At 18.4% G+C, this 14,158-nt stretch overlaps 5 protein-coding genes across 5 annotated transcripts in view; 4 read left to right on the top strand and 1 right to left on the bottom strand.

Annotated features, from left to right (window-relative positions):
- Nucleotides 1-200: 200 nt before the first annotated feature.
- Nucleotides 201-5,031, top strand: PF3D7_0812900 (conserved Plasmodium protein, unknown function; the record flags this gene model as incomplete). The annotated part of the gene is made up of 2 exons (XM_001349361.1): nt 201-3,816; nt 3,944-5,031. 2 exons carry the CDS (start codon nt 201-203, stop codon nt 5,029-5,031), a joined length of 4,704 nt encoding a protein of 1,567 aa, XP_001349397.1.
- An 872-nt stretch (nt 5,032-5,903) lies between these two features.
- Nucleotides 5,904-6,122, top strand: PF3D7_0812800 (conserved protein, unknown function; the record flags this gene model as incomplete). The annotated part of the gene is made up of 1 exon (XM_002808796.1): nt 5,904-6,122. The coding sequence occupies one exon, from the start codon at nt 5,904-5,906 to the stop codon at nt 6,120-6,122; it is 219 nt and encodes a 72-aa protein (XP_002808842.1).
- Nucleotides 6,123-6,961: 839 nt separating this feature from the next.
- PF3D7_0812700 (U1 small nuclear ribonucleoprotein C, putative) lies at nt 6,962-7,669 on the bottom strand (the record flags this gene model as incomplete). The annotated part of the gene is made up of 1 exon (XM_001349362.1): nt 6,962-7,669. The coding sequence occupies one exon, from the start codon at nt 7,667-7,669 to the stop codon at nt 6,962-6,964; it is 708 nt and encodes a 235-aa protein (XP_001349398.1).
- A 1,760-nt stretch (nt 7,670-9,429) lies between these two features.
- On the top strand, nt 9,430-10,075 carry PF3D7_0812600 (ubiquitin-conjugating enzyme E2, putative; the record flags this gene model as incomplete). Its single annotated transcript, XM_001349363.1, has 2 exons — nt 9,430-9,580; nt 9,735-10,075. 2 exons carry the CDS (start codon nt 9,430-9,432, stop codon nt 10,073-10,075), a joined length of 492 nt encoding a protein of 163 aa, XP_001349399.1.
- Nucleotides 10,076-12,713: 2,638 nt separating this feature from the next.
- PF3D7_0812500 (RNA-binding protein, putative) overlaps nt 12,714-14,158 on the top strand; it is a gene marked incomplete at both ends in the record, with an annotated part of 2,877 nt that continues 1,432 nt past the window's right edge. The window contains one exon of the mRNA XM_001349364.1: nt 12,714-14,158. This exon is cut by the window's right edge and continues 1,432 nt beyond it. Within this exon, the coding sequence (XP_001349400.1) occupies nt 12,714-14,158 (1,445 nt within the window).

Genomic DNA, 14,158 nt, shown 5'->3' with positions numbered 1-14,158 from the left:
ATTTTATAATTTCATGATAAACGACTTTATTCTTTTATTGAATTTTTTTTTAATTTATATATATATATATATATATATATATATATATATATATATATATATATATATTTATTTATTTATTTATTTATTTATTTATTTCTCCATATATTGACATACGCATTTGTATATATATTATATATATATATATAATATTACACACGATGAACATAATTTGTGATGAACCCTATTTTATTGATAATCACAATGAGTTATTTTGCCCAGTGAATTGTCCTTTTATAAGTTCTAATGATGTATGGAAATGTATTGGTATATGTACAAGTAAGGAAAAGTGTTCTCTTTATAATTCCTCTTTAACATTCGCAGATGAAGAAACAAATAAATGTCTTCCATGTTTAGTATCTGGTTGTATTCGTTGTATTAAGAGTACCCTGAAAAAGGGTTCAAAATCTTTTTTGAGTATTTCAGATAATTTACCTAATATATGTTTAGAGTGTATTAAAGGTTATAGATTATCAAGAGATCGTACTAAATGTAGTTTGATTTATGAAGAATTTATTACAAGAAGTTGTGGTTTTTTGGTTCTTATTTTTTTCTTATCATTTATATTTTTGTTTATATATTTTTATAAGAATAGAGATAAAATAAATATTTTATTATTTAAACTGGCTTACCAATATAGAACCTTATCAAAATTTAGAAATAATTTAATTTATGGACGTCCATTATATCCATTAAATATGAAATTATCGAAAAATGATATAGGAGGTATTGGTTTAATGTTATATTTTCGTTATTTAACTTTCTTAAATTTTTTATCTATTCTTTTTATTGTAGTTAGTTTATTTGATGTATATTTACCCTTTGATGAATTAATACAAACTTATAGAAATGTGGAATCTACAACATCTTTAGAAAAATGTAAAAATTTAAAGAATTATATATCTCATAATATATCTCCATTAATTCATATGAAAAATCTAGATTGGATGTCTCTAGACATGTTTAATATGACTATTCGTTTTAAACATCATATGATTTTTTCCTCATTTGTTAGATATATTTTATGTATGATTATTACCTTTATATTTATATATAATCAAAGAAAATTTTATAATATAAAAAAAAACACGTCTTACTGTATGATGGATTATGCTCTTTCGATTGCTAATTTTTCAAGTTCACTTTCCAGTCATGATATACAGAATTTTTTTGAAAATTTAATAAAGAAAAAAATTATAGGTATATCATCATGTTATGATTTTTATAGACAGAAAGATTTAGTATTTAATTTGATAGAAGAACAAATTGAATGGGCAGATTTTAAAATGAAATTATATCGAAATTATGAAGAATGGAAAAAGGAGAATAAGAAGAAAATAGTCTCCATTTATGCAAAAACAAATAAAAATATAAATGTTATAAGCCAAAAGGAAATATTAAATGACAATACAATTTCTACAAATCTAATTAATGGGAATGATATTAATTTATATGAAGGAAATGATAATTATCTTATAGAAAAATTACAACATTTAAAAAGATATGAACTTTTCCCATTTTATGAAGTTGATATTCATACTGATGATATAAATTTTGTAAATACTAATCACTCTAATGATTCTAAAATGTTCATACAAAAATCTACATTTAATAGCATCCAAACTATTCATATGGATAGTAAGAATCCATGGAATATATACAACAATAATAAAATGAATAATAATAATGAGAGTATTATTTTCTCTGAAAAGCTTTTATATGATCATCCATTAATATTAAATAAAGAATGGAATGAAGAAATGAAGAAATTGAAATATTCTCCATATTACAAGAATGATGATACGAATTATAATGATAAGAATTATGATCATGAGTATCATGATAATAAGTATTATAATGATAATATTTATAATGATATGTATTATAATGATAATATTTATAATGATATGTATTATAATAATAATATTTATAATGATATGTATTATAATAATAATATTTATAATGATAATATTTACAATAATAGCGGAAGAAATTCTACGGCTGATAAAAATATCATATTAAATGAAAAAAAAAACAATTTCCATATGGAAGATTATTTTTTTAAAGATATATCCAACAAATTATTTGATTTATGCTCTAAAGAATATAAGAACATATCAAAAAAAAAAAAAAATATATTAAATGATTATATAAGAAAATCGATATTTTCTTATTTTCAAACAAAAATTGATCAAGATAATCGTGTTAGAAATGGATATATCCCATTTTGTATGTGTAATAATACAGAAGGACTTTTTTTGAAAAGAGATTTGTCTAAAGATATGAAAGTTGTGAGAAATATTAAATGCTGTAACAAAGCTTATGTCATATTTAAGACTACCAAAGATTTAAATTTGGCTTATTCAATAATAAATAAATATATAGAAAAAATCGAAAAGAAAAAAAAAAAAATTAAGAAAAAAAACAAGACAAAAAAAGAAAAAATGACAAAAGAGAAAATGACAAATGACAAAATGACAAATGACAAAATGACAAATGACAAAATGACAAATGACAAAATGACAAATGACAAAATGACAAATGACAAAATAACAAAAGAGAAAAAGATAAAAGATAAAATGATAAACGTATTAAATAAAGGAAAATATAAATTGTATTCCTTCTTATTTTCTCCCATTTTGTTTTTAAAAAACCTATTTAATGATGAAAAAATACACAATAATATTACCTATAAATTATTATCAAATAATAATAGTAATAATAACAATATATTATGGAATAATAAAATAAATGACAAAAAAATCTATAACGAAATAAATATAAAATGGGAAAATAAAAAACCTAAGGGAAGAATACAAAATAATTTATTTCTTTTTTTTCAAAACAATCCATTTCAAGTCAATAAGTGTGATGTGGAACCTATTGATATCACATGGCAAAATATTTCCAATAATACATTTATAATACCTATAATGATAATAAAAATAACAATGTCGATACTGATACTTTTTTTTCTAATCTTATTATGGAGTATTATATTCTATGGTCCTTATGCAATATATGCTTTACATCATGCAAGTATTATTGAGAAACAGAAAAAACAAGAAATTTTATTTAATGTACTAATATCTCTAATATTAGGTATATTTATAGGTTTTGGGAATTTTTTATTAACATTTTTAACAACATTAATTGGTAATTTTATGAAATTTGATAAGAAACAATCTACTGATTCTTTTGTATTTTGTGTTAATAGTATATTCCAACTATTAAACTTTTTATTAAATGTTCTTATTACTCATTTAACGAATGCAGGTGGAGATAATAAAATTAGATCTTTTTTTCTTTTCTTTCCTAATCATCTATTTGTTCACCTTAAATCAAAAAATATTATATTAGGAGAAGAATATTCATTTGGACGATCTCTAAATTATAATATTATTCCTTTTATCACTTTGTTTCCTACGCTTTTTTCTTTTTTTGGAATTTATATTTTACCATTTCTATATAAATCTATGCTAATATTGTTTTGTTCAAATACAACCATAAAAAAAGCTGAAAAATTAATTCAGTGCCCTGAATGTAATTTGCATTATAGATATAGTGAAGCAGTTATTAGCTTTACGGTAACTCTCTTGTTATTCTTTTTCACACATGATAAATACAATACATCATTTACATATGTACTCCTATTTTTATCCTATTTATTCATAAAATATAGAGACACATATTTGTTTCTTCGAGAAACCAAAATTACATATTATTATAACACTTTTTTATTTGATACGGTAATAGCTTTTTGGTCCCTCCCCACAGGTGAAATATTGTAAAATAAATAAAAAAAAAAAATATATATATATATATATATATATATATATATATGTTTATGTTTATGTTTATATACATGTAATTTTTTTTTTTTTTTTTTTTTTTTTTTTAAAAGGCATTTTAGCCATATTACCCTTCTATTGGATGTGGAGATCACACAAAACGTCCATATTAACAATTGTTTCAGTTTTTTTTGCTCATATATTTATTTATTTTATAATTTGTAATGCTATAAGAAAAAATCTAAATGAAAATATAAGCATGAATGATGTGTCATATCATGAAGTAGCCCAGATGAAAGCATATAATTGGTTTAATACAAATCCCGTGTATGTATTAAAACAGTACTCAAAAAAGAGAGGAGTGCAACATCCTACGAATTCTTATCATAAGAATGAAAAAAATGAAAAGAATGAAAAAGATATAATGGAATTCAAAATGAAAAAAGACCCAACTACAAAAAATGATAAATCGAAAAAATATAATTTCCTCGATTCTTATAGAAGTATTTTTTTTAATCAAGAAATCAAACCAAAAGAAAGAGAAACACATGATACGATAATCAAAATGGATGATCTTCAAAATTCGGGAGATATTCAAAACATGTCTTATCATATATTAGATACTTTCAACAGTAAGAACAATTATGATAAAAACAAAGATCATTTTAATCAAAGAGAACTAAAAAAAAAACAAGGAAGTAATAAACAAATCTCTAGGAATATTAAATCATCTGATGATTATAATATATACATGCAAAATAACAACAATGAAAATTATTCCGACGATAATACAACAAATATTCCATATACATATAAAACAAAAAATAAAAATTCAATAGAATATAAAATAAAAAATGAATACTTATCTGATGATTTTATTATCAGAAATAGAAAAGGTAATAAAAATATATTTAACAATATAAAAAGTGATTATGGAAATAAATTTGTCAGAATAAAAAGAAAAAATATAAAACAAAATAAAAAAAAAAGGTTAAGAAATAAAACATCAAAAATCAATAGGCCCAGACAAAAAGATTTAATATATTACGTTATTGGAAAAGAATATCTTCAAGGTGACAGATTCGCAAATTATACAAAAGATTATAATGAATTGTATGATTTTATTTATAGAATTTATCTATCTTTATCATCAACAGCATATAAAATTAAAATGTTTCCACTACTGGCAAAAAGGAAATAGTAAAATGTGGATATATTTATATTGAATATTTTTTGCTTCATAAAATTTGTTTATATTATTTTTTAACGCAACAATTTATACATACATACATACATATATGTATATATATATATATATATATATATATATATTTTTTACATATACCATTTTGTCGTATATTTATTTATTAAATTCTAATAATATTAAATCTGTAGATCTATTAAATTTTATATTTATTTATTTTATATTATATATAAAAAATATATTTGTATAAATATTTTTCGTAAATGTATGAATTATTTATATATACAATACATGTGTAATGTAATGAATAATTTGATATGCGTAAAGATAAAATTATTCTAACACGATTATTCAAGTATTTTTTTTTTTTTTTTTTTTTTTTTTTCGAAAAATTATTTTAAATATTATATATTTCTTCTCTTTAAGTTGAATTTTTTATACATTTTGGAATATTTTTTTTTTTTTTTTTTTTGCATTTATACTAAAGAATATTTTAGAAATAGAAAAAAAAATAAAAAAAAAGAATACAATTTTATTAATATAATTTTTTTTTCATATTTTTAAAGGAAAAAAGGAATATACATATATAATATATATATATATGTATATGTAAAAAATTATTATATAATAATTTAATTATATATGTTATATTGTTATGATTTTATGTTATTATTAATATTTATAATGATTAAATTACTATACTGTATAAAATATATTTATTTAAATAATATATGTATGTAATTATTATTTTATATAATATACGATAATATATACATATATATATATTATATATGTTTTTTTTTTTTTTTTTTTTTTATGTATATACATGTATATTTGTTTTTAATTGTATTTTTTTGAAATTATAAAAAATGACACGAGGAAATCAAAGAGAAGTTGATAGAATTAGGTCATCCAAAAGAAATGACAAAACAAAACAAAATAGTACCGTTAAAGACGCTTCAAAAAATTTGAATGTTGTTTGTAAATTATGTAGACATTCTTTTATGTGTACAGTTAATCAATCTATTTTGAAAGAACATCATGAAAAGAAACATTCGAAGAATGCTTATGAGGATTGTTTTTCATGAAATTTTTTTTTTTTTAATATATTTATTTATATGTATATATATATATATATATATTAATCTGATAATGCATATATGAATTATAAGTATTTTATTATTATTATTTTTTTTTTTTTTTTTTTTTTTTTTTTTTTTTTTTTTGTGAATATATATTTTATAATGTATTCTTATTATAATTTAATTTTTTTAATGATTCTTTGAATTTTTCTGTATATTTTTAAAAATAACTATATGCATACATTTATATATCAGTGTTTTTATGTATGATAATACTTTTTCTTGGAACAATTTTATTAATTTATTTTATACAAATACATTTTTTTGAATAAATTATATATATATATATATATATATATATATATATATATATATGTGTATGTATTTGTCTTATTTTGATATGGAATAATCTTTTAAACTTATTTCTTATTTTAAATTTAAATATAAAAGCAAAAATAAAAATGGTTATTATATTAAAATAGTTATATGATTATAATATTTAATAAAAATTCTATAGTTTGATATTTATCCAAGTATTTTTTCAAAAATTAAAAAATAATAAATATGAAATGAAAACATGGATAAACGAATAAATAAACGAATATAACATATATATATATATATATATATATATATATATATATTTTCATATTACAAAAAAAACAAAAAAATTATATTTTACACATGTCGAAATAAACATTTCTCATATGCAAATTAAAATTAATTGATTATATATAGAAAAAAAGAAAATAAATAATCGGTGCTATATAAATTTTAAGAGAATATACATATATACATATGCATATGGTTCCCTTTATAATTTATCAAATTAATTATTTATAAATTCAAGATATGTCACTTTCTATATGTTCCTTTGAATTTTCAGGGTTTAAAAAACTTGGCTTCTTATGATCAGTTGAATAATGATTTTCTTCATAAGAAAAATTCCTTGTGTTATTAAGATTATCATTATTTATAGGGTCATTTTCATCTGTTTTTACTTTATTATCGTGTATATCATTATTATTTATATTATCTTTTTCATTCATATTTTTATTAAATTCATTTGAATTGTTGAAATTATTGGATCCGTAATTATTTGAATAATTTATTTGGTTACTTGGATTTATTGAATTAGGATATGAATAGTTATTATGTGCCTGATGGTAATTATTGTGCATTGGGTTAACAGAATATTTATGATGACTTGGTGGGACATATCCAGCTCTTGAATATTTATTATTATGTATATTTAAACGATATGGATGTGAACTCCTCATCGAATATGAATGATAACTTTTCATTGGATTATACTTCATATACATATTTGGATTCATATAATTCATCATAGGATTTCCTAATGGATTATTTATATTTCTATTATTTAAAAATCCTAAAAAATTTTGAGGTGTGATACCTTCTTCTCTTAATAAATTTTGAAAATATTCTATCTTGGCACTAATATGTTTTCTCCCATGTATATGTTGACGCCTCCCAACAGGTGAACTGTGTGTTAGATATATATCACAATATTCACAATAATACTTTGGCATCCTTTTTTAATATGTGTAACTATGCTTGCAATATAATGAGAAATATAAATATGTTTCTTAGTATATATATATATATATATATATATATATATATATATATATATATTTATGTATTTATTTCTTTATTTATACATAGAATATATGTTTCGATATATACATAAATACATACATACATTTAACTTTTATTTTTCCTTATTTATGATCTCTTTATTTATCTATTTTTTTTTTTTTTTTTTTTTTTTTTTTTTTTGGTAACCTCAACATTAAAATTTTATATAACAAAAAAAAAAAAAAAATGATGGTAAAATGAAAACTATTTTTTTATGAACTAACAATTATTTAGCATTTTAAGTATGTTCCATTCGTTAAGATGTATAATATATATATATATGTATGTATTACTTAATATATTTGTTTCAAAAATATTTTTTTTTTTCCTTTTCCTTCTTTTTATTATTATATCTGAAAGCATGAAAAAACCTTTCTAAAAATATAAAATAATTAATGGGTACATAATTAAATAAAGAGCTAAAATATATAAAATAATAATATTATATATTTTAGAAAAATATAATTAAAAAAAGAAGTAAAAAAAAAGGTATTTATATAAAAAAAATAAGAATTAATTATATAAAAGATGTTGAAAAATAATGAATTGTTGATATATTAGAAAAAAGAAGTATTACATATATTATATATTATATATAATAATATATATTATGAAATATTTATAGCAAAATTTTGGTATGTATATAAATATATACATATATATATATATATATAGATCTATTTTTTTTCGTATATATATAATAAATGCATTTAAGTCCAAAATAAAAAAATATTCTTATGAAATACCCATATGATGAAAATTTTATTTAAACAATATAAATATAATTTTTTTTGCTTTTTTTATTATTTTATGCTTTCTTTTTATAATAAATTAAATGTATATATATAATAATATATATATGTTTGTATTATTTGATTATTTCTTTTTTAAATTTAAAGAAATGTCAATATATTTATATGTATATAATATATATAACCTTAATATGCGCCATTTCTTAAATGAAACGAAATTATATATTTCATTATAATATTTTTAATTTATGAGAACTATAATTATTATAACTATTTTAATATGAAGAAAAAGTGTTCTCTTTTTGTTGAATACGCTTATGGAATATCACATATATATAAAATATATGTATAAACAAATATTATGATGATGTAAAAAATTATTGAAATACGCATGTGTTTTTTTTTTTTTTTTTTTTTTTTTTTTCTCATTATTTTTTCAAGGTCTTATATATTAATATATATATTAATTATATCATATTTATATTATTTCCATAAGTTTTTTTTTTTTTTTTTTTTTTTTTTTTTCCCCCAATACACTAGAAATAAAATAATTAATATAAACATTTATATAAAGCAGTTTAAAAATTTTATATATGTCTATATATAAAATATAAGAGCATATGTATATTTAATTATATTTTATATGTTTATATTATATGTGATGAATTTTTTATACAAACCATATATAATTTTTTGACATGTTTTGACATATATATATTATATATATATATATATTTATATGTATTCACTTTATTTATTTTTTAATATATTTAAAAATAATTAATAATAATATATTAAATACATTTTAAGTAAATATATACATATATATATATATATATATATATATATATATATATATATTACATTTTATTAATATATTTATTTATTGGTTTTAAGAAATGTCCAATTTAGCCAAGAAAAGGTTAATTCGGGATTTCAGAAAACTACAAACTGATTCCCCATTTGGTGTTAGTGGCTCACCAATAGGAAATGATATTATGAAATGGAGGGCTGTTATTTTTGGACCAGCTGATACTCCATGGGAAGGTGGTACGTAAAAATGTACACACATATTTGTAAATTTATATTAATCTTTTCTTATATGTGTTTGTATATATACCTTTGAATATATTAAGATACATACAATTAAATTTTCACATATATATATATATATATATATCAATATTTATTTATCTTTGTGTAGGTACTTTTCACTTGGAACTTTTATTTGGTAATGAATACCCCAACAGACCACCCAAAGTAAAATTTTTAACAAAAATGTTTCACCCCAATATATACATGGATGGAAATATATGTATTGATATTCTTCAAAAACACTGGAGTCCAATATATGATATTTCAGCAATATTGACATCCATTCAATCACTTTTAAGTGACCCAAACCCTAACAGCCCAGCGAATCAAGAGGCAGCTCTTTTATTTGTTGAAAATAGAATAGAATATAATAGAAGGATTAAAAATTGTGTAAAGGAATCTTTTAATTTTATAGAACAGAAAGCTGAAGAAGATGCCGAAAAGTCATGATACAAAAAATGAAAATAATGATTAAATGAACAACTATATAATCATAGTAAAGAATATAATGGAAACAAGCATCACACATATAAATATATATATATATATATATATATATATATATATTTATTTATTTATAATTATATTTATATAATTATATTATGAAAATATTTTTATATTTTAAAAAATAGTATAATACTCAAAAGTATTAACCAATGGAAATATATTTATAAAAAAAAAAAAAGAAAAGAAATTATTAGAAATGAATAACCTGTATGAACACACCTTTTTTGTTTAATTAAAATTTAAAAAATAAGAAAAAAATTATGTTATTTCCCTTTTTGATTTTTTAATTTTAATCCCATATATTATTTATTATTTGAAAAATATATGAATTAATTTTTATATTTTTTTTGTATGTTTTTTTATAATTAATACATATATTATGTGCTTTCCAATAAATTATGTAAAATATTTTATTATTTTATAAAAAGAAATCCAATACACACCTTCAAAATGGGTATTTTTTTATAAGTTCATATGGGGAAAAGAAAAATGATGGAAGCAAAGTAAGAAATATTGTGTATTCATTCATATATATTATAAATTTCTTGTTAAATTTTAATATATATATATATATATATAAATATAAATATATATTTATATGAATATACATTATTTGTTTCATATAAAATTATATATATATTTATTATATTTACTATTTATTTTTATATTTATATTTATATTTAAAATTTTGGTTTTTTTTTTTTTTTTTTTTTTTTGTTTACATATTATTCATAATGTGGGGAAATATATAAATTAAATGTTTTATACACATATTACATTTTATAGCTTTATATTTTTTCTCTTCTTTTATAATAAATTTCAAATAAACTTCGTGTAGTTAAATATAAAAAAATATACATATGTTTTTTTATATATTATACTTCCATTAAGTTGTCTACATTTTGTAGAACGTTTCTTTTCTTTTCATTTCATTTCTTTTCCTTTCTTTTTTTTTTTTTTTTAATGAGCATATTTTATTTAAATAAGAAAACAACAATTGTAATTTTTCATATACATATATATATGTATATATTTATATATGTACATTTTCTTCGAAATAAAAATTGAATTTTATATTTTCTTTTTCCCATTCATATAAAACAGTTGTTCTTTTAGAAATGAATAATTTATAAAACATTGGACTTACAATTATATTATCATAAAAAATATAACGACAGGACATATTTTTATATATGATTTAAAATGTTATCATAATATATATATATATATATATATATATATATATACATGTAATTACCTTATGGAAATATTTAATATACATACTAGTCTTCAAAAAAGCAACATATAAAAAAGTAATATATTTTATTTAATTCAATAAATATAAAATTGTATCAAGAGAAGAAAAAAAAAATATATATATAATAAAATAAGAGATATATCAGAACAAAATGGATATTACAAAATAAAAATTTATATATATTATATGATTACACAAAAGTTTATACTATGGAAGTTTTTTATTTTTATTTTTATTTTTATTATTAAACATAAATAAAAAAAAAATACTCAGTAATATATACATTAATAAAAAAACATTATTTTATAAATTACAAAACTATATAAAAAGAATTGACAAAAAAAAAAAAAAAAAAATTAATTCAAATATTAAAAATTTTCATTTAAAAATTATGTTACTTTCATAATAATTAATAAAGTATAATTAATAGTATGAAAAATATATATTTTTATAATATATAATATAAAAAATAGCCTATTACATAATTATATATAATATATATGTATGTTATGTATAAAATTATTTTAAGAATATCCCTTTTATTTCTATATGAATTATTTTTTTATATGCGCTTAATATTAAAAATATAATTATAAAATATATTATATATAATATATATATATATATATATATATATATATATATATATATTTATTGAAATATTTTTAAACATATTATTTTAATATATATATATTTAATATATATATTAATATCTTATATATATATCATGTACTTATGTATTTAAGAATATTATATATTTATATATAATAAATATTTTATCATACTTGTAAATTTTCGTATATATTATTTTTACATGTGAATATTTAAAAAAAAAAAAAAATAATAAATAAATAAATAAATCTCGAGAATACCATTTTTCTATTTTTCTTTTTTTTTTTGAATATTTTTTTCCCCTAAAAATTTATCCAATATATATTTACCTTTTTTATTATTATTTATTCTTACCCACATTATATAATTTTTGGGATGATACATATATATATATATATATATAATATATATATTTAAAACATATTTTTTTAAAGTATATATATAAAACAATTTTTTAAATGAAAGTATTTAAAAAAATATATTTTTAAAATAAAATAAAGGAAGGGTGAAAAAATGTCATATGTTAATTATTATTTTTTCTAATTGAATTATTTATTTTTCTTTTTTTTGAAATATTATGAAAAAATAATATAAAAATTAGAACATACATATTATATATATATATATATATATATATATTTATTTATTTATTTATTTATTTATTTATATATTTATCTTTATTTATTCATTTAAAGAAGACTATTTCAAAATATGTTTTTTAATTTTTCAAGAAAGAAAAAAAGTGAAGAGAGACTTGAAGAAGAAAGAAGTAATACATGTGAAGAGACTGAACAAGTTGAAGAAACTAGTAATAATAAAAGAGGAAGGAAACAGAAAGAAAAAGATGAAAAAGCAAAATCTGTAGAAGATAATTTGGATGAAGAATATGATGTAGGAAAAAATAAAACCCAAGAAAAGAAGAAAAGAAAATATACAAGGAAAACGGGTGCGACAGCTACGACGAACAATACTACTACAACAACTAAGAGAGGTCGAAAAAGTAAAAAAGAAAAGGATGAAGAGATTGAAGAGAATGAAAAAAAAAATGAAGTTAAAGATGAAAATGTAAATAATATTGGAAAAAGTGATGATAATGAAGAAAAAGATAATAAAGAAAATAAGGATGAAAATTATGAGATGAAAATAACAGAAGAATTAAAAGATAAGGATGCTAAAGCCAGTGCCCTTACGTTAGAAATATTAGGTGATATACCTGATGCTGATATGAAACCTCCTGAAAATATTTTATTTGTATGTAAATTAAACCCAGTTACTGAAGAAGAAGATTTGAAAATAATTTTTTCAAGATTTGGAAATATAAAATCATGTAAAATTATTAAAGATAAAGTTACTAATAATTCATTACAATATGGATTTATTGAATTTGAAAAAAAAGAAGATTGTTTAAATGCTTATTTTGAAATGGATAATGTTGTAATTGATGATAGAAGAATTCACGTCGATTTTTGTCAGTCATTATCCAAATATAAGAATGAATATTTAAAAGATAATATGAATAACGATAATGTAAATAACAAGAAACAAAAATGGGATGAAGCAACATGTAAAAAAGAAGAAAATAATGAGGATAACATTCGTGTCTTTAAATATGAATCTGATCATAATACCAAAGAACCTAATAATGATCGAAATAAAAAAAAAGATTCTAAAGAAGATCTTGAGAATTTGAAATATAAGAAATATGATAATGACAATAAAAGAAATTATTTTTCTAAATATAAATATGATAAAGATTATAATTATAATAATAATGATAAGAAATTTTCTCATCATTATTATAGAAACAATTCATATAAATATAAAAATAGTCATAACCACAATTTTATGTATTCCAAAAATCAATATTATAGAAAAAATCTAAATTATTATGATAATAAAAATAAATATTATAAAAATATTCATAATGCTGCTATAGGAAAAAGAAATTATTCTCCAACTGATATGATAAAAAGAAATAATTATAATCGACGTAATAGTCGATCATTTTCCCCAAGGGATAGAAGAACAAGAGGTGAAGGGAATATGAAAGATTATGATCGATATAAAAAAAAAGAACATGAACACAAAAATACTCAAGAACATATCGATAATGAACAAAAGAAACAAAATGAAGATGAAATAAGTAATTATGAGAA

Source organism: Plasmodium falciparum, assembly GCF_000002765.6.
Source record: "Plasmodium falciparum 3D7 genome assembly, chromosome: 8".
Lineage (NCBI taxonomy): Eukaryota > Apicomplexa > Aconoidasida > Haemosporida > Plasmodiidae > Plasmodium > Plasmodium falciparum.
Note: the sequence above shows the minus strand (reverse complement) of the source record. Positions and strands in the feature narration are given on the sequence as shown.